Genomic DNA, 20,915 nt, shown 5'->3' with positions numbered 1-20,915 from the left:
TTTAAACAAAATACCTCCAATTCAACTGATTACCGACCAGAATAGAGGAGACCAGTGAAAGGGACTTATGCATTTTATTGGGGAAATAACATCTTTCCAATTGTAAACTTCCCCTTTTTGTAGAGCAATATTCCTGCAGCTACATCCTTTGGTGTCTACTTTCTATACCATTTGTGGTTCAATCGAGCATTCTCTTCCAACAAATATATTAAAAAGCGTTTGGGACGAAGGATACAATATTCCAAAGAGTCTGTAATTCTTTCAATCTTTGTGGTGGAAATGAACATGACATTTCCACATTTGACTCATCAGTGACAAATGTATGTAAGATGCATGTCCATTTTTTGACGTTGCTGTACTACACTATAATAATTAAATTGTGATGTAAATCAAACATATTTTAATATAGTAAAAAACTACATAGTTGTATAAAAGTATGTTTCAATGCATTACTCGAGCTAAATGAAACTAAATAAAACATACAAACTATATAAACATCTATAGCTCGTTGTTTCGAAATTGTATCGATCTTTCATGGAAATAGAATACAGTAATATACGTAAAGATAATTATAGCTAATGTTCTTTGTAGAACTTGTACAAGCGAGAATGTATGCATTTATACGCAAAAGCAAATGCAGAAAAAAATGATAAAAATAATGCCTGTAAATCCTCCATTGTAATCTGTGCAATGTGCTGCCTATGGGCAAAAGTTAATACTCGTTAAAACCATTCTGTGCAGTGACTGTATTTCTGCTAATGACAGGACTTTGCCGGTCTTCCATTACCCAGAAGAAAATGCTAAGCCGATCTTTACCAGAGGTTGCCATGGCGTTTACAAAGTGATGATTATAGCATTCGGAACTGGTCACTGGTCATTTCACACGCTGGTGTGTTAGTCATTAGCCGCTTATCGTCCTTCTGGTCACAGATGACCTTCCACAGACCCATCAAACAGATGGTGGTCGACCTTATCACGAGTGACTTAGCGCAGAGCTTATAAATTGTGCTGACGTTGGAATCTAATCTCCAGTTCCATTGTATAGGTGAAAGGTAATTATATATGATCTGTATCAGTTTGAGAAAAATAATGTTCAACCACACACCATAAGTGACATTTTCAAAGAAATACGCTTAACACTGTAAAATGTTTATGAAAAGTACCAATGTATAGCACCAACCTATATTCGTCATGGGTGAAGCCGTGTAAGAGAACAAAGGATAAATAAGTGTAATTGGTATGAACTGGTATACGCCCCTCGAATGCATATATATTAGGCTGACTGGGCATGTCTGTAATACAGGAATTTAATGGCAACACACACCTTGGCACAGATGTCCAACAGTACTAGGCACTCTCATAAAACCTCAAATACAAATGTACAACATGCGTCGTATAAAGTATGCATGATAGGAAAACAATAATATGCATTTACATATATTCAATCAACCAACAACGTAGCATAATATGCAGTCTGCGAAATTATTTATTTTGTACGATAGATTCCTGACATTTTTGTATAAAATGAAAGGCAGATATTCAAGGATGAGGGCAGTCTGTCAAGGTGACTGGACAAATGCTATTATTGTCAGAACTTGACACTGATAATTTTGTGCATGTATAGGAATGATACTGATGAAAGGCTCTGTTGGAGAAATTGTATGGCTAATTATCAACTTGTAACATATGCTATATTTGGTACTACACTTTGTCAGTAAATTTCGGATTCAAGTACATTTTGGGGAGTGTGTCCCGTCTAGGATTCAGAATGGAACATATTGCGCTCAGGCCGAGATGCTCCGCTTCTGGGACTTTAGTTAGACTATCAACTAGTCGCTGAAATGAACATATTTACTGAAAAAAGTTCAAAAGGAGCCCTGAGACTTTCTTCATTTTCAGCTGAAGCTGAGGAAATCTAGACTTGCCACATTTTCTAGACTTGTGTGGGCTTTCTTAGATATATTTGCTTCAGGGTCTGTATGACAGACTAGGTCTTTAGTGTACAGGTAATAAATACATGGGGTGGTGAGATGGTTCACATGGAGGTCTTTACGGTTCTATTACAGAATGTTTAGAATGTTTTCAAAACACTCATTTATTTACAGTTAACCAGTTTTTGATATTTAAAACACTGATTCTTTTTAACATTGGATATCATTGCTCGACGATATTAGAAGGAAGGGCAAAGAAACATGTAACGGAATTGATCGCCAACATCGTACATGCCACGGAGTTCACATATTGTTTCGTTTGGAGGACTTTTGGGTCACCTACCTAATTCTATGGGCAAGCGATGACAAGAGAAGTTGATGAGTCGGAAATCAAGCATACTACATTATGGATAACAACTTCTCGTTCACTGCAGAGAGAACGTTTCAGTGCAGTGTAGATTCTTACACCGAATAATATATTGCTAATTGAGGAATGTAACAGCCAAAGAGACTGAGTTTGGTTTTACGCCGCTTTTAGCAATATTCCAGCAACATCACGGCGGGGAACACCAGACATGGGCTTCACACATTGTACCCATGTGGGGATTCGAACCCGGGTCTTCGGCGTGACGAGCCAACGATTTAACCATTAGGCTACCCCACCGCCCCCCAGCCAAAGAGAAAGGGATATAAGTGAAATGATTTTCAAATACAAGTTCTGTTTCGAATATGCGATCAGCGATCTTTACACGCCATGTTTTGGTGGCTATCTCATGTTTGATGATAGTTTTAGGTACGTCGGGAGAGACAGCTTGTTGAGTTAATTAAAATCGGCAATGTACACCCTGAGGTTTCAAAATCCCATCCGGGATTCGAACCCACTCTGTTATAGTCAGCTGCCTATCTTTTTATCACCATACTGTCAGCAATCTAACATACAGAGATACCAACAATTTTGTATGCAAGTTCTTTACTCTCAGAGTGTTGGTTTGGGTGTGAGTTCGAATCCAGGATGGATTCTTGAAAACCTCATGGTGCACTTTGCTGGTAATAAATCAAACGAGGCAGATAAATAAATAAAGTTAATTGGATGCTAATGCTATCATATTATGTCACAGGTGATAAAAGAGTACGATTTACGATTGTTGTAATAATGAAACACAGTTGTGTATATTGATTAATGATGGGCTCGCAACATCAGCCGGAGGCTATTATGTAATGTCCACAAGTGAGGTGATTACACAGCAGGTAGATCCTGAACACTCGTCAATTTACCCACACACGGTGTGGTCACTTACGCGCCTTTCAACTTCGATTGCAGATGACCCCGCTTAAAAGCCATCCATCAGTTCCTGAAAGATTTGTTTACCACACGATAACGATATAATTACCAGTTCCTAGCTGTCAGTCATTCTAAGCTCACGCCTGATTGGCTGCTACCGGTAGCAGAAATGAGACTATATAAAGGTCAGGAGAATCCGGGCAGTCATTTACAGACAGACATGCGCGTCCCTACACATCTGTTACAGCCTCTCAGCGTTGATACCAGCACAAGTTATGATCTCGACTTGTCCAGGTTCCCCGGCCTGGACGACCCACAATACAAGAATGAACCTATGTTGATGGTTGCACGGAGAGAAACAAATTACTTTGGATATAACAATACACCATGGACGTGTTCTAGCACAAGGGAGAGTGCGTTTAGTTCCTCCCAAACAATGCAGCAGCCTGATACTAGTTCAGCTTCCAGATGTCCTCCCATTCATTCTTCTGTGCACCCTGTACATAACATGGGTGTGCCTGAAGACCTGCTTGAAATCATAGGTAAGTAGACTTTACAACTGATAACGCATACGCCATTTTCATGTTTGGACATTATTTCATCATAGAACGTACGTCATGGTTGTTGAAGTAATTAGAATATCTTTTAAAAATCACGAATATTACCAATATCCTCTACTTAAAACCATTGTGCATGACATACCATATATAAATTAAGATTTAGATATGTAAATAATACAAATACGAAACTTCTTTCACCGTGCTTCTTTATTTCCCTCAGATCTCCAAAACAAGGATTTGCTGGAACTACTGGATACAAAACAATATGAGATCCTCGTCGATGATCTCAGTCAAGAACTGAACAGACAAGATCCACTGCCAGACATACAGATCCTTGCAGTCGAACAAAGGAGGGATACACGTGATGAAAGACTATTGTATACAAATTACCATCGACCAGATTTACATGCAACGCCGTTTGAACAAAGGAGACTCAGTTGTTACCAAACTGAAATTCCTCAGCAACATCTAAGGAATAACATGCCATACAGCAAGACCTCAAATATGTGCAAAGACTTCAAAGGATACATGTATCCCATGTATAGCTTAACCTCAAACAGATGTGTGGCTGTGAATGCACCAGTTAATTCATTCGGAAATACTTTAGTCAATCCCGTGGGTGATAAATCTGTAGCTGCTGCTGTCAGGAACAAGAGGAAATGGTCAAGTGATAGTGACAATTCCCACAAGAGGAGATGTCTGCAGCCGAGACATGTGGATTACCTTGGGCAATATTCTGTGATACGACAAGGGTCTCAAATAGGAGTGATGTGATAGGTGGCATTGATTAAACAGTTGCTGACGCAGATGGATAATCCTTCCCTCGATGTATTTTGTGTGCATGTGTGTAGAGATAATGTGAATGAGAAGCTAAATACTGTATACCACTTGCAGAGTGCATGCTGCTGCTTCTGTCATTGTTATTTATTTGTTGAATATTTTATATTGAATAAATACTATTTTCATAATTTGCTGTCGTGTTTACATTTTTGCATTATGACTCTTAAAAGACTGTTGTGATCTACATTCCAATTTAAGGAGTTGATTTAGCTTTCATTAAATGCTTAACAAAACAATGATGGTTAAGTGATAATGTGATGAAAAGGCTTACATACCGTGATATGTTTTTAAAATAGCTATCATATCATATCAAATATTTTGTGACAAAATGGCTTTCAAAATTGGCTGCACAAGTCGAATGTATCACTTAGGACGACGCTTTAGACTTTCCAAAATATCAAATTGGCGTTTTAATCCAGCACAGAATCCCAAGGATTCTCCATATTACTTTCCATTTCTTTCAGTGTGAGCCTTGACATTTTCACCTTCTCGTAAAAACTTTTAATTGGGACCAACCCAGAAGTCATGCTGACTTTTTAAGCCATGTAAAATGCTAATGTGAATACCGGCATTTCACAGTGGACAATGAAATCTTGCTGTTGACCCCCAGATCCCCGGTACACCCTAGGGGTGATCCATGCCCATTCTAGTCAACTTTGTAAATGGACACTGATCAGTGACCGTGGCGATAACATGAACGTGATAACACTCAGTGACTTCTTTGAAGTGACACACTGGAATATGAATGAAAGGAGTTAATTTATTCTTGAATAATGAATGATACAAGCAATCAATATGGACTTTTATAAACTGGATTTATTATTTAGATATACCCCCATTCTCGCATACTTCATTGCAAATAACGTTTCAAATTAATTTAAACACAATTAATGACAATTCGTGAGTTAATGGATCAGTTGCTGTGCTGGTTAACAATGGATTGTAATAGTGGCTATTCTAAGGCATGTAAGCTAAATATCTTCATTACGAACAACCACATGCGGGAGGCATCATTAGATTTCCCACGACGTCAGGCTATGTGTGTTGTCTCTTTGGGAATAGAAGTGTTCAGGTGTATTGATTTGGATGGCATGCCAGGAAATGAAATTGACAATGAAACATTATAGTGAGTAATTCTATCACACGAAACGAAGTTAATGCTAAAAATGAAATTGATAAGCTAAAGCACGTGACATTACATGAGTACGTGTATCGACTGTGGTGACAGCAGGGGGGTGGAAATAGACGAACATGTTTTGATAACTCGTGGACGTCGTCGGTCATCGTATTGACCGTTGGGTAAATATATACGGAAGCGATTGTCCGTGATGATCCATATTCTACTCTGCATTGTTGCAAAGATGCAACATGAGTTGATTGTGTTCGGGATGAATAGTGGAGACATTTTGTCTAATAATGTGTTAGCAAACACTTCGATTATTTGAGTGTTAACACAGTTGCTTTAGCTATTTCTACTTGGACGTTGGTTATTTCATCTTTGTGGTACACTCTACTTCAGACTGTGTCCTTGGAATACTTTGACCTTGGATAATATTGAATTTCAATGTGTAACAACTATAGTGTGTGTGCAAAACAAATCAATCGGGAAAATTCAGAAATATATTGCCATCCTACCATCACTAATAGTCTATTGACTATAACCTCTGGTGGTCGAATAAGCATATTTATTATACCAAGTGTGGGTTCATCAGTACAAAGGTGGCAAACGCCATATTAACAGAATTGTTGTTGTACAGCCTTGTTAGTTTAAAGGGGAAGATAAACACGTGTTCATGCGGACATTTATCACTTTGGCTCAAAACACGAACAAAGATAGCGCGTAGAGAACAGTGATTATTATCTGGGGAATCTGTCTTCCACCACAATCAACAAATCAAGTAAGCTTATACCTTAACCATTAAGCCATCCTTCCCCAGTGTGTTGAAGGATACTCCTGACTAAAGATACCCTGCTGAACAAAGAAATGTGTTGTGTAATCCAGTGATATCAAGGTCGGACATCTATTTGGTTCATTCACACACGTTAATGTGCGCGGAAACTGACTAGGTACAATTCCTGTCCTAATGACCATGAGCTGCTTGACACCGGTCATAGCAATCAATATTTACAGCCCTAGATTGTAGTCGTAATCACGTAACCTTCCAGAAGGCCTACGGAATTATTTTGACAGTTGCGGTTAATTATTCATTCATTATCAGCACAGAACGGTCATGTTACTATTGGCAAAGACATTACATAACTGTCTGGAGTATTCCAGTATTTGTTTCTGGCGGTGGTCGGCGGTCAAGAATGCCGTCCTTCTGAAGGGTGAGTTTGTACAAAGACTTATATGGACTCCCTAATCCAGCTGTACAGGTGATATTACCTTAACACATGGAAGCTTTGTCTGGGGAACTGGCGTATTCCCACCGATTAACATGCCATATCAACATTACTCATTGACATGGGCAGTGTTTGCTTTTCATAGAAACTGGCGATAGCGTTTCTCACATGTTTCTTTTGACACCCTGTATAGTTCCTTTATATACGATAGCTTAGAATAATTCTTTAACGACTCTCTTTTTAACATACTTTTTTACTAGGCCCCGTATCATTCATGTATATATTGTAGCTTCAAGTAACCCTTTAACTATTGTTAATTCCCACAAACGTGGGAGAGAATTGTCAGTCTTGGTTATCTGTCGAAACAGATTCCATTGGGCATAGTTAAATAGAGAAAAGTACGTAAATTGATCAGTAAAAAGCAGTGATGACACCAGGTTTTTACGAAAGGGATAAGCCAATCCTGTAATCACCTTTCTGTGCTTTCAAATAACACTGAGTATACAGTTGGGATTTTAGAATTCCTATTTGGATATTTAGTGTTGACTTAGTTAAACTGAGATGCTCAAATCAGGGATACCTACTACAGAGTCCATGGAAGCATACTTTTAATCTTTTCTATGTTTCTATGTTACCGCAATGATAGACCATCCAGCATTACATTACTGTTTTTCTTTGTTTTACGCAACAATATCATAAAGTCTATTCTGTAGACCTAAATCTATTTACAATAACGTTTCTGTGCGTGTATACATTACATATTTACTCCTAATGTAAGGAAGCTAAAATGTCGGAAGGTGAGCATGTGGGCGATAATCATAAGCTATACAAGTACTGATTTTTTGTCTTGCTCGAAAAGAACAATTTCAGATGAATTGTGTATGATATTCACACATGTAGACTTTTGCATTCTCGAACACGTCGTGATCGAATTAAATGGTTTGAGTTAAACCATATTCATTCCCAGGATTATTTTACATGGAGGATCGATGAAGAGACAACTAGATGTCCATCTGAACATGCCCACTCAAAATTACTTATTAAACAATATAAGCAACTGTACATAATGTTAGATGAACAACAGATATGTACAGCCTATATTATAGCATACAGGATAGTTTGCAAACATATGCAAATGTGTCTGACAGGCTTATTGTCATTGTACAAACACTTTCTATGGCCATGAAGACTTCTGAATTCAAGAACAGATCTCGCACACAAGACGAAAAGATAACCTATTAATATTGCTTGCTTCTTGTGCCCAGGGTCATATTTAAAAGAATATTTATTTTGTGGCAGGAGGCCATAAAGATAATGAGGATCCTGGAATATGTGTGGACTTTCAGGGATACGTGACATTCATCTTCGCTGTCAAAGCGGTGAGATTATCTGATTGGGTTACTAGGCAACATAACCTAAAGTCGATAAAGAAACAAGCATGTGATTAAATTTGCATAAATAAATACTCAGATCGTTTTTCCTTGCAAGTTGTTCAGATTGAAATCACGACTGCATAAAGCAATTCACTTCAATAGCATTTATGTGTCTGTGACACGTGACAGGCATCGAACACAAAAGAATACAGTCAACTATTGTTAATCCCCACATTTGGTGCTCATATATCAGACACGTGATCTATTTACATACGTGACACGGAAGGGACAAAAGCACGTGATAAATAATCACAGCCTTGGGAAAGGCGTTTAGATTTACAATGATGAGTACCTGTATAACAAAGGCTGAACACAAGCTTGACCTGACTCATTTTGGGGAGGAAGATGCCATATATTATAATGTTTCTGACAAAACAACACGAAGCTATTGACCATTCTGTTGAGAATGCAGGAAACAATCTTGTTTCAATATTATTAAACTCAAAGACAATTGAATGTATTGATAGCGTCTTTTCGGAAAGATTATTTGTAATATCGTTGTGAATTGTGTAAGATCGGTGCAGTTAAGGGAATCGCTTCCCAGCCTTCATATCGGTGTCAGCCCGATCTGTCGACAAATGAATAATAGGATGTTGCTAACCGTCGACAGAAAATAAACCCCGGAGTGTCGACATTCCGTGACGGTGTTAATTAATGAAAGAGAATGCATATGTTTGCTTAGTGATTTGCAAGTGGCTATGGTGGCCATGCTCGTTTCATGAGTAAATGAATTAAGTTAATTATAGAGAATGTCTTTTTAACAATTTGTAAGAGAATTAAGGTTGCAAACAGACCATTATTTAACGCTATGCGATTGGAAGGATTACCATTTTGGAGTTTAACATGCAAAAAAAAATACCGGAAAGAAACAGATAGCTTACAATAATGTGTCATGTGTCAGAGTTGCTTCATCTTGGCTGAACATTACAGATTACTTTAGTGCAGATATAAAGGAGTTTTGGCAAGAAGAAATATCTGGAGTCATCTTTTATATATTTATTGCTTATACACCTGCAGAAATCACTCATTTCTATAACACACACACACATTTTGTGTGAGATTTATGAAATATATATAAAAATATGTTATATTGTGTGAAATATACATACTTGTTGTTATATTGAGTAAATAAATATATTGTCTTCTATATATATCGCACTCTGTTTTTAATTGGTTTGTTAATATCGAGAACACTGGGCGTGAAGTCACTCATGTAGAACATCATCCCCCTTTCCCCGGACTGTCGACAAGTAATTTGGACGGATTATTTGTTTTTGTCGACAGTCCGGGTATAAACCTTCATATCTGACACACCTGCGACAAAGAGGCAACGATTCGGTGAAGCATGACGAGAGATATTCAGTATTGGTAGGTATATTAAATATTGCACACATATATCCATGATATGATGGTATTGATGCCCAAAGTATTAACTTACATCGCAGTATATATGTATGAACGAGAAATAACCAACCATACATACAAAGCGACAAAAGTGCTACGGCATATCTCTGCTAAAAGCAGACTCGATTATACAATTCGTACTGTATCATTAGCATGTGTTTAGCATGGGTCAATGCCAGATAGGGATTATACCTGTTACCTGGCACCATCACAAACATAGGAAGGAAAAGATGAAAGAGAACTTTTGATTTACACATTTACAAGTCGTAAGTTGTGACAGCAAACATATTCTGTAAAAAAACACGATGTCCGGCCAAATTGCACCCAAGACAGAACCTCGTTAGGATGAGAAAGCCACAATAACTCGGTGCGCCTAGTGGCAGCAAGAGTTGTATACTCCCCAGGGAGTTGAGATTGCTAATACGATGTGCAGTTGATATTGACATCCAATGATCGAAGGAAAAAATACCAGCGCCTTGAGCATGCACTAGTGCGTGGATATGTGCGTTATATAAATATCCTATAATAATAATATAATAATAACATACATGTAAATAGAAAGTGAAGGTAATCACAGTATAAAGGTTACATCTACAACATAAACAGATCTGAATGTTACAATCGGCTCACAAATGGAAAACGTTTACTTTTTTAAAACAATGTTGGAAACCACTGACCAAGTAATATGAGTGCAAAGGATAATTACACGAGGAGAGGAGACAAAAACGTGTTCGCTGGAACATTGTGCATGCTAACGGTCCTACAAATCTACTACCCTGCAAAAATAACACGGCCTCAGACTCAACAACATATGCAAAGGCAAATCAATTGATCATTTGCAAAGAAACACAGTACAATGCAAAATAGGGAATAGCTTCAGGCATCATTTTTGTCGCTGCTGCGTCAATTTTAAAAGAATGCTCAACATGTCCACCATAAAGCTTTTGAAGGTTTGAATGTTGTAAGTCTGATCGAACATCAAGGCCCGCCCTTTGAGTGAGTTTCAAACAATGCTCACTCATTTGATGAAACATTACTCCTACCGAAGTACACTTTTGATGTCTGGCTAGACATATATTCACCATTAATGCATATGCTTTGGAAATGAGTTCTTCGTATGTGGGCTCTAACTATAGCTGTCAGAACAGCATGCATTAGCATCACATTAATAATACGCACCACAGTGCCAACCGTAGGCGTCTCTCATCAACATATCAGTTTGCGGAAGCATGTTGGGGAAACTAAATAAAGAAAACGCATTTACAAAGAACTTTGCATGTACTGTTGATGTTACCTCCCAGGTGGAATTATCGACCGAATTATCAGGTATACCAAATTACATTGTAATCCCGGTTCCTGTCTTGTATGTCTTACGTAATGGTGTGGATCTAAATTAATCGTAATCTGTGAATAAATCTGTGCCTAAGTTCAAATGATACAAACGTTGAAGACACCTATCTAAAAGTATGTACATATGAAATTAAATATGGAAACTAAACTAAAGAAGGTTCATTAGTAAATACGGTCAGGCCAGGCCAGGCGAACCAGCAGGCTTTGGAAACCAATTACATAATATTGCAATTGCATGACAACACCATTAGAGGACAACACAATAGCACTGATTTAATGAATAGAATTGTTTATTCTCGAAAATTCTCGAAAATCATACAGAATAATATAGAGAACATACAGTCGTTTAAATACAATATCATATGAGTAGGTATTTTGATTTAGAAGTGGCTAAGCACAGTTTTAGCAAAAAAGTGAAAGTTTCAATAGGAGTGGAATCTTCTTACGTTCGACATTAAGCTGTGTACATGATAAAATAGCATGATACTCGTCACAAATAATACTATTTTTACAAATTGTACATGTTCTGTTTTCTAGATTAATATTAAACCATCGTCCCGTTTCAATGGGTAATCTATGATTAGAAGTTCTTAATTTTGTTAACCAGATGCGAAATTTTGATGGTAGATCTAGAAGATAAGGTTCTAAAGTAAGTGAGGTTTTATATAGATGATAATATTTTCCTTTAGATGAATTTTGGGCATCAGCATACCATGATTGTTTGAACTGGTCAATTAATGAATTTTTGACATGATGTTTCAACCAGTCGATGCTAGGGAACTTTTGAGATTGCCAAATATAGGAGAGCCCGACGTTTTGAAGAATATTTTGGACTGCTTTTAGTTGGTCGAAATCAGCCTTCTGGAGAGATGATCTACATTTCATAATGTTATAAAGGATGAGGGGAAATTTATTAGTTTCAGTTGTAACTTTACACCAGTAGCTGATGATTTTTACTTTTATATGAACATCAATAGGATATCTGCCTCATTCACCATAAACCATAAAATTTGGGGTAGATTGTTGTACTTTAAGAATATATTTACAAAACTTTAAGTGCGTTCTTTCCAAGATGATTGAATTTTTATAGCCCCACACTTCCGAACTGTAAAGTAGGATTGGCAAGATGCATTGATCAAAAAGTTTTAGTTGACAATCGATTGGTATTTGTAGTTTTCGGATAATTTTAAAGATGGAAAACATGGCTCTTGATGCTTGTTCCGAAAGTCTCTTAATTGCCTTTGTGAATTTACCATTAAACAATATTCCCAAATATAGATATTCTCGAACAACCTCAATTTCATCATTAAAAAATAGAAACTTATGTTTATTCCTAACATAGCCTTTTGAAAATATTATAATCTTAGTTTTGTTAATGTTAACTTAAAGTTTCCTTAAAACACAGTATTCTGAGAATCTATCCACAGCTAACTGCAAATCTTCTGCGTTTTCTGCTAGTAGAACAGTATCATCTGCATATAATAAAACCAGTAGCTTAATATACATACCAAGTTGTTCATTAATTAAGCTATTTACAATAGTAAGGCCTTGTACATTGTTTTGTGTGTGTGTGTGTGTGTGTGTGTGTGTGCGTGCGCGTGTGCCTGGGTGCGTGTGTAGGCATGTCAGAAGGTATGTTAGATGTTTGTAGGCATGCATGAATGTATTTTCTGCATGTGGATATGTAGTTATGTAAATAATATGCATGCATAGAAAACTTAAATGCAAAAAGGAAATCATCCTCAAAATCATTAGAACATGATAATCACGTTTAAATATTTACATTAAATATTTGTGCTGAAAAGTATGATTGCAGAAACATGTTTGTGGTAAGTACAGGAACAGCTTCATGTAAATGATATTGTAAAGTTTAATAGTTATGTCCTGATAGACTACACATTCAGAACATTAACTTCCTATAACGTAAAAAGCAGGATAAAGAATTTGCACTCAGTTCTTGCTTATGCCATAGTTCCCTTACTCAAGAGCCGTCGATGTATATCTAACTCAAGAAACCCAATTGTAAAGATTTGTTTGTGTGTGCCTGATCATTTAAGTAATCATTACGACCACGTAGAATGCACTTATTGGTAACAAGCAACCTCCCCAGTAAGGTGCATATAATGCTTTAGAACAACCCCTGTGTATGTAATGCGCCTAATCCCCAAAACAAAGTAACCACAAACACGTCACTCTGGATATAGTCTTGTTTATAATTAATTACCAGATTGTATTGTTTATATTGTGAGGGTAAAGATGTGTGACAATAGGAGACAGAACAGAACAGAACAGAACATTTTATTCTCTAAAAACCCACCCACGGTGGTACATGAGAATATAATGATATACAATTTAACATAAATATACAATCAAGATGGCGGATAATATAATACTTAGATAGAGTGTTATTATCACAATTCGTTATAATTTCAGGGCATTTGACAAGGCATTTGAAAATTTAGCTAGGTTTTTCAAATGCTTTGTGTTCTTTATTGAAAATAGCCGTTTAAGTTTGAACAGATTAGGCCATTCGTAGTAATAATTTGGAATATACATTATCCGCTGTTGGAGAAGAGCTTCGCATTTAAAAAGGTAATGGAATTCGTCCCCAACAGACGGAGAATCGCAAAGTTTACATAGTCTATTTTCTCTAAGAATGTTGTACCAGCGTCCTGTTTCTATCGGTAAATTGTGATTTGATAACTTAAATCTAAGAATTGGATTATGTATAGATTTGGGAAGGAAGAGGTAGTTTTCAAAGCATAGATTGTCTTTAACATTTTGGTAAAATTTTCCTTTCGAACTAGACGCTAGTTCACATCGCCATTGTTGTGAATATTGATCTTTGAGTATTGTTTCTACTTTTGAAACCAAACATTCTGATGAACATAGGAACGGGTAATCATACATTTCTGAGAGTCCACAATCATCTAAGATCTGTTTGACAAATTTAAACCATTTCAATTTAGGTAAAGTGTTTGGAGAAGAAGATATAATGAAATTGAATAAAAGGGTCGATAATTTCGTTATAAAAGTGTTTGTAGCTAGTTTATGCCAGAATGATATTATTCTTTTATATATCTTAATATATAGCGGATATCTTCCTAGCTTTGTTTGTGTGTGCCTGATCATTTAAGTAATCATTACGACCACGTAGAATGCACTTATTGGTAACAAGCAACCTCCCCAGTAATATGCATATAATGCTTTAGAACAACCCCTGTGTATGCAATGCGCGTAATCCCCAAAACAAAGTAAACACAAACACGTCACTCTGGATATAGTCTTGTTTATAATTAATTACCAGATTGTATTGTTTATATTGTGAGGGTAAAGATGTGTGACAATAGGAAGTTGTCATGTGAATATAATCACTGTGTTTCAACAATACCTTACATAAACATACTATTGTCACTGTGACGAGTGTTGTAATAACGGATACGTCATTCTGATTGTCCTTCCTTGTGTCGCTGTTTTTCTTACTGAACCAGCTGTACTGACTGATTGCCAATATATTTGTTTTGTCCGATCATGACAGCTATTGTTACCGGTTGTTGTCTGTAAAAATCTTGTCGTAAGGCTTGAGGTATTATTGATGATCCAATAATTTAGTTACTATTTTTCGTTTGTTGCCCAATATAATCTTAGATAAACGAGACAGATCTTACTCTGGCGTTGAAGTTTTCAATATATTTTAGGCGGCATGTTCAAAATATAAACGTGAATATGACAGAGGTACTTTGTTGTTAGTCATTTCTATGAATCGAAGATTTCATTAAGGTCATGTCTCACATGTTGCTGCAGAGCAAAAAGGTAGGTTAAGAACAATAATTGCTTTTGCTGTCACATAATCGAAAAAACAGATCCTCTTGCGTGACGTATATTTCGTTTTGATGGACGTATTAACATTAATATTATTAAGAATTAGACTAATGATTCTGTTAAAAATACATGTTTATATGTGTCATTTTGTTTTGGATTGACGGAAAACGCATTCTGTCTGAATGCAAAAAGATTATCCAATTGTATAGTCTCATAAATTATAGTCTTTATAAATACATAAAAAAAGGCCGAAATATATATTATGGATACTCAGTTGTTCCAGTGGGAGTTTTATCATTTTTTCTTATATTTAAAATATTAAGAAAAGAGAAATGATATCAACATAAATTCAAGACCTACTCACCAGATTTGAAACAAATGTGAAAAGTTTATTTGATGGAACTTTTCGAAATTATAGATATATAACACTTTCTGGTTTAATTGCTCACTTCAGTTGTCAACTGACAGGGTCAGTTTACTTAAGGGTCACTTTGAATTTACAATTAGTAAATAAGTTGAACGTATATTTTTAACGTAACAAATTATTGCTTTACGAGACACAGTCTAGCACAACATCAACATTCGAATGTCATACATATAATCAGACCGCAGACATAAAACAAACAACTTACATTTGACTTATCAAACGAAGATGGTTATTCAAACTATGTCTTTATCTCAATGCATATTTTAAACAAATTCGTTATAACGAATTATAGCATGAAACTGTATCAAATAAGCAATTTCGTGATGACCAATCCTCTTCTGTGGAAATAATATACTAAAACATTAATACTTAGGAAAATAATATCGTAATTACTTATTGCTGTGAAACCGATGACGCAGGTAGATAAACATCAAAGCGCTACCGATTAATTATTACCTATTTAGAACTGTTAAAACACTCTATCGGGCGTCCAGACAAGCGATGCCTAAGGGTTGAGTCATGGCAACGTGTCACTTCTTAATCACCTGCAGACAAAAGCTTTTAACAGCTTCATGTTTTCTTACAGTGTCACAGAAAATGTCTGATTAGCTGGGTAAGCTAAACGATCTGATTGGATGTGTAAACGAGCTTACAACACATCGTATAAAAAGCCGTGATGTAATCGGCAATGGCATTATTCCCTTCACAACCATGTTGGACGTACCTTCCCACCTGCTTCAACCTCTGTGTGTCGACACCAACATCACCTACGACCTGGATATGTCCATGTTCCCAGGTCTGGACGACCCACAACAGATGTACCAGCCGGCCCTGTTGATAGCCACTGACTGGAGCGACTACGTCGACCATGACGCACTGTGTGTCACACATGACGCAGATGATGCAACAAGTTCATACGACTCAGACGATACATATGTAGACGACTTATATTTCCTAATAGGTACGTATTCTATTAGCATTTGTATATTATGAGCATCTACCTTCCCTATATGCTGTAACTCATTGTTGACATTGTAACTCTTGCAATTACTAGTATATATAGGAGTTGTTCATGTTGTTCATGTTGTTCATGTTGCTGTTTTCTTTCCCCAGAATCAAGCCAGGAGTTCTTTACTGATGTCAACAGCAGCAATATAATGGACGACCAGATTTTCCAGTCTCTAGTGGATGACGTCGTTGCAGACAATGATGTGATCATAGACATCGACCTAGCCACACCCAATGTCATCACAGAACGCGACAGCAGGGCTTATCTTGGGGATGTTCCTTTCCACACAGAAGACACCGAAAAGCTCACGTGTGACAGCAAAGATATTGCCACCAAAGAACAGTTATCTCCCTTTGTATCATGTATCAGGGGCCAAAAACGCCGCCGAAATGAGATGGAAAGCAGATCTGCAAACAAGAAATCGAAAATGATGGAGAAATCGTCTCTTCAAATTCCAACCATGGTTTCCGTTTGTTCAAGGTCTAACGTGTGTGAACTCGTGAGGCATTCCTAGGTCAGAACTTCTGATATAGTTGACTCATTGGCTCTGAGCTTTATACTCCACCAAATAAGTGCTTGCATCTTTTGTCGTCTTCGAATTACATTCGCTTGTGTTAGTGACGGGTGCCAACGGCGGGACAGGAACACCTGGTATCATCACTATCTGACTTCATAAACATATTGTCATAATATGAACAACTGACAAGATCTATTGAATATGGAAAGGTTTTCCCCTTACATATTTGAATACCCCATTAGTGCCAATATACCAATTGTTATATATGTGCTATAAACAATATATTTTACACAAGTATTCAGTGTACGTAACAAGTTTTGTACCGTTTACTCCTATTTTCTACTGATATTATTTACATGTGTTATTTATATCTACTTGTTTATTACTTGATTAAACTTTTATGACTGAATTACGAGTGTTTTTGTTATTGATGCTTGGAATATGTAGTCAATGCTCCTTTTGTTATGATTAAACTCAACTTTTCAACATTGTTGATTACGGTCAAACTGAAGCGATCAGTATGTCTACAATAGGACCTTTGTAGCGTATACATTGCACGTCGACAGTAGAAAGTCAAAGGCCAGTTCAATCCCGTTTACATCCTCGTTGAAACCAACGACACCTGAACACTTCTGGTTTGTTGCAAAGCTATCTCGACTCTGTCACAATTGAGGTTTCTGAGAATTGATATACTACGTCTCAATTGACGTTTTCCATAGTACTCCTTATAATAGTACTCCTTCGAAATGAATATTTGGAGGCAAAATATCTCAAGCAGTTTGCCAATACTTTGATTTCAAACGGTCTACCAGCCTAACAAATTTAAAAATAAAATAACATGAGTCCAAAGAAACTTTCCGCTAAAATACTTATCACAAATACATTATTCTAGAAATGCTAATTTTGAACAATGCATTACTACAAAACTTTGTTATGTCTAACCGCAGGGGATAGTTGCGTGACAGTAATCTCGATGGTCCCACCAATCCAAGCGTAAATAGTTCATTGTCACTTTAGGCGTTGTGATAATAGATTTCTTCTTTTGTCTTGCTATGCTATTATTACTCTGTGGAACCAACTACAGTGAATGATTGAAAAGACGTTTGCTTAGCGAAATTGCCTTGTGAAGCTGTTCTTACAAGACGTGGAATCATCTCGACGTGAAGCTTTATGTAGTATTCTTTCCTTACAGGATATCAGATCTAGACTGACTGAGTGTCTTCTTTGCCTTAGTTATTTGTATGTCTGGTTTTATTGAAGTAATGGTTAATATTTTTTTGCTCAACAAATGTGTCACCCAGAATGTGTTGCTATATATTACCTAAACATTGAAGCGATACCTCTAATGTGACCTTATTTTGTCAGATGATGATGGCTACTTATTGATATAGTTATCTATCAAATATAAAGAAAAACTTCTAATTGCTTTTTTGGTGAAAATATATTTATGTTTTTTGAAATTAATCGAACGAAACTCAATACTGACTGAAGAACCCTGCAAAACACATCATTTCAAACTTGACATACAAGGACAAGTTATCAACAAAATGACAATAACAATTTTCTGTCGTGATTTCATTATTGGTTAACTACTTAAACATACTGATGTCCGCTATGTATGCTCAAAATTGTTTTCGCATCTGAAACCAAATGCCGTTTATGAATTAGTAAACTTCGAAGTTTAAAAATATACACTAATTTGAAAGTAGAAAGCTGAAGTGTTGAGATGTTATGCCATTTTCCAGGCCCGAATTTCCCGCAACCATCTCCCTTAGATTATGTGGTAACATTACTAATTTAGACTGGTCAAGCCCTAGAGCAAAAGATATCCGTACTGAAATTCTTAACGCAATTAGGGATACTCAAAACGTTGAGTACAATTGAAACTGTAAGCTGCAGCAGAATTTGGAGTGCAACCTTCATCCGTAAACCTTGACCGCGAGGCAAATACCAAATATATATGTAGAACAATGTCAACGTATGACATCATTACCCGTGACCTACTTCCACAAGATGGCGTGTTCACTGACATGAATTTGCGGGACTTTACGAAGCACATTCGTTCATTCAGGATTCGTATACGCATAAATGTGAAATGTAAGTAGTCACAAACATTCTGACAATCTGCGTACTGTTATTTCTTTTATTTGCTGATATGTAAAGCTGAGCATCGGTTCTGGTCTATCACTCTGGACGGAAACTATGCCACTTTCTATTGAATATACCAAATCATTGAAATACATCTATTCGCAATTCCATAATTATTGGAACGCTGATATACTCTAAAATATTCCAAAATTAATGTGCCATTGTTCGCAAAGGATAGAGGAATAACTCAATATAGAAGCTAATGATAATCTGAATTTTGTTTTGATTACATTTCAAACAAGTACAGTTTTCGTTTTTACATCTGTTTTATTTCGCTGGATGTTACCTAGACATTTCGTAATGGAACATTTTTCGCTTAATCGTAAAATGTATGAGGTTTCAGAGGTTCGATTCAAGGAAAACGAGTTATATTAAACGTGATTTATATAGACTATAGTTCACATCCAGCTCAATTCTTGGGTTCTGTGCGACGTTCAACTCCTCGTTGTTCATCACACCAACTTCTAAATGCCACTCAAACAAGTTACTTACAATGACTGGATGACGGCACAGGGAATTTCCCATAGAATGCAAAACGTTGACACCAAAATAAGGAACATATGTGCTCATTACTCAAGAAGAAACGTGGAATAATTTGGATTTGAGTGTAACAATTTCGACTGACTGTTAGATTAGATACACAGACAAAAGTACAATAACAAACAATAAACCCCTGTGATTAACAAACAGCCAAATCTTTAGTTGTGTAACGCTAAATACACTTATATTGTAAAAAGATTGTGTCATTATTGAACTGAAGATATTGAATAATAAAAAGATTGTGTCATTGTTGAACTGAAGATATTGAATAATATTGAATAATAATATGAAGTTGTATCCGTATAAATATTTATAATCCTGTTTTCCGTTTGTTAAACATAATCGATAATCAAAACATGTGTGTTACGCAAATTAGTAATTGCTCCGTAACCAGTGACGCAGGCTGGTCAACATCAAAGCGCTCCTGATTAATTATTGCCTATTTAGAGCTGTTAAAACACTCTATCGGACCACCAGACAAGCGACGCCTTAGGGTTGAGGCATTGCAGCGTGTCATATTTGTTAATCGCCTTCACACAATGAAAGCTTTGACGCCGTTTTAACAGCCTTGTGTTTTTATACAGTATCACAGGAAATGTCTGATTAGCTCGGTAAGCTAAACGATCTGATTGGATGTATAAACACACATTGTATAAATAATCGTGATGTATTCATGGATGACACAGTTCTTTCACAACCATGCGGGACCTACACACCCATCTTCACCAACCTCTGAGTATCGACACCAACATCACCTACGACCTGGATATGTCTAAGTTCCCAGGTCTGGACGACCCACAACAGATGTACCAACCTGCTCTGTTGATAGCCACTGACTGGAGCGACTACGTCCACCATGACGCACAGTGTGTCACATATGACGCAGATGATGCAACACGTTCATACGACTCAGACGATATATATGTAGACGACTTATATTTCCTAATAGGTACGTATTCATTAGCATTTGTATATTATGAGTATCTATTTTGTATCTTTTAATTCTTGAATCACCGATGACATTGTAACCAAATTACTAGTATTTATCTGTGTGAGCAATTTACAAGACAGTAACCGGATTTCTAGTATTTATCTGTGTGAGCAGTTCATAAGGCTCAAACTGTGTATTTGTTTACGTCTTGTATACAAGTACGTACTACATGTAAATTAAAATAAGTCCACTGATATCTAACTAACTGATATGAAACTGTTGAGCCATTGTGTAATACTGACATCGTTGCCAAATGAACAATACATACATGTATATATTTTTGAGAGTTCTGTTGTTCATGTTGCTGTTTTCTTTCCC

At 36.5% G+C, this 20,915-nt stretch overlaps 1 protein-coding gene across 1 annotated transcript; it reads left to right on the top strand.

Moving 5' to 3' along the window:
- Nucleotides 1–3,433: 3,433 nt before the first annotated feature.
- LOC124275521 lies at nt 3,434–4,696 on the top strand. Its single transcript, XM_046711100.1, has 2 exons — nt 3,434–3,755; nt 3,994–4,696. The coding sequence occupies exons 1-2, from the start codon at nt 3,434–3,436 to the stop codon at nt 4,545–4,547; spliced, it is 876 nt and encodes a 291-aa protein (XP_046567056.1). The 3' UTR covers nt 4,548–4,696.
- Nucleotides 4,697–20,915: the final 16,219 nt, after the last annotated feature.

Source organism: Haliotis rubra, unplaced genomic scaffold (genome assembly GCF_003918875.1).
Source record: "Haliotis rubra isolate DU_JTF1 unplaced genomic scaffold, ASM391887v1 Scf20, whole genome shotgun sequence".
NCBI lineage: Eukaryota > Metazoa > Mollusca > Gastropoda > Lepetellida > Haliotidae > Haliotis > Haliotis rubra.
Note: the sequence above shows the minus strand (reverse complement) of the source record. Positions and strands in the feature narration are given on the sequence as shown.

Coding starts and splice junctions, on each gene's coding strand:
- LOC124275521 (XM_046711100.1), top strand. CDS start 3,434: ATGCGCGTCCCTACACATCTGTTACAGCCTCTCAGCGTTGATACCAGC. Junction 3,756..3,993: donor AGACCTGCTTGAAATCATAG/GTAAGTAGACTT, acceptor TATTTCCCTCAG/ATCTCCAAAACAAGGATTTG.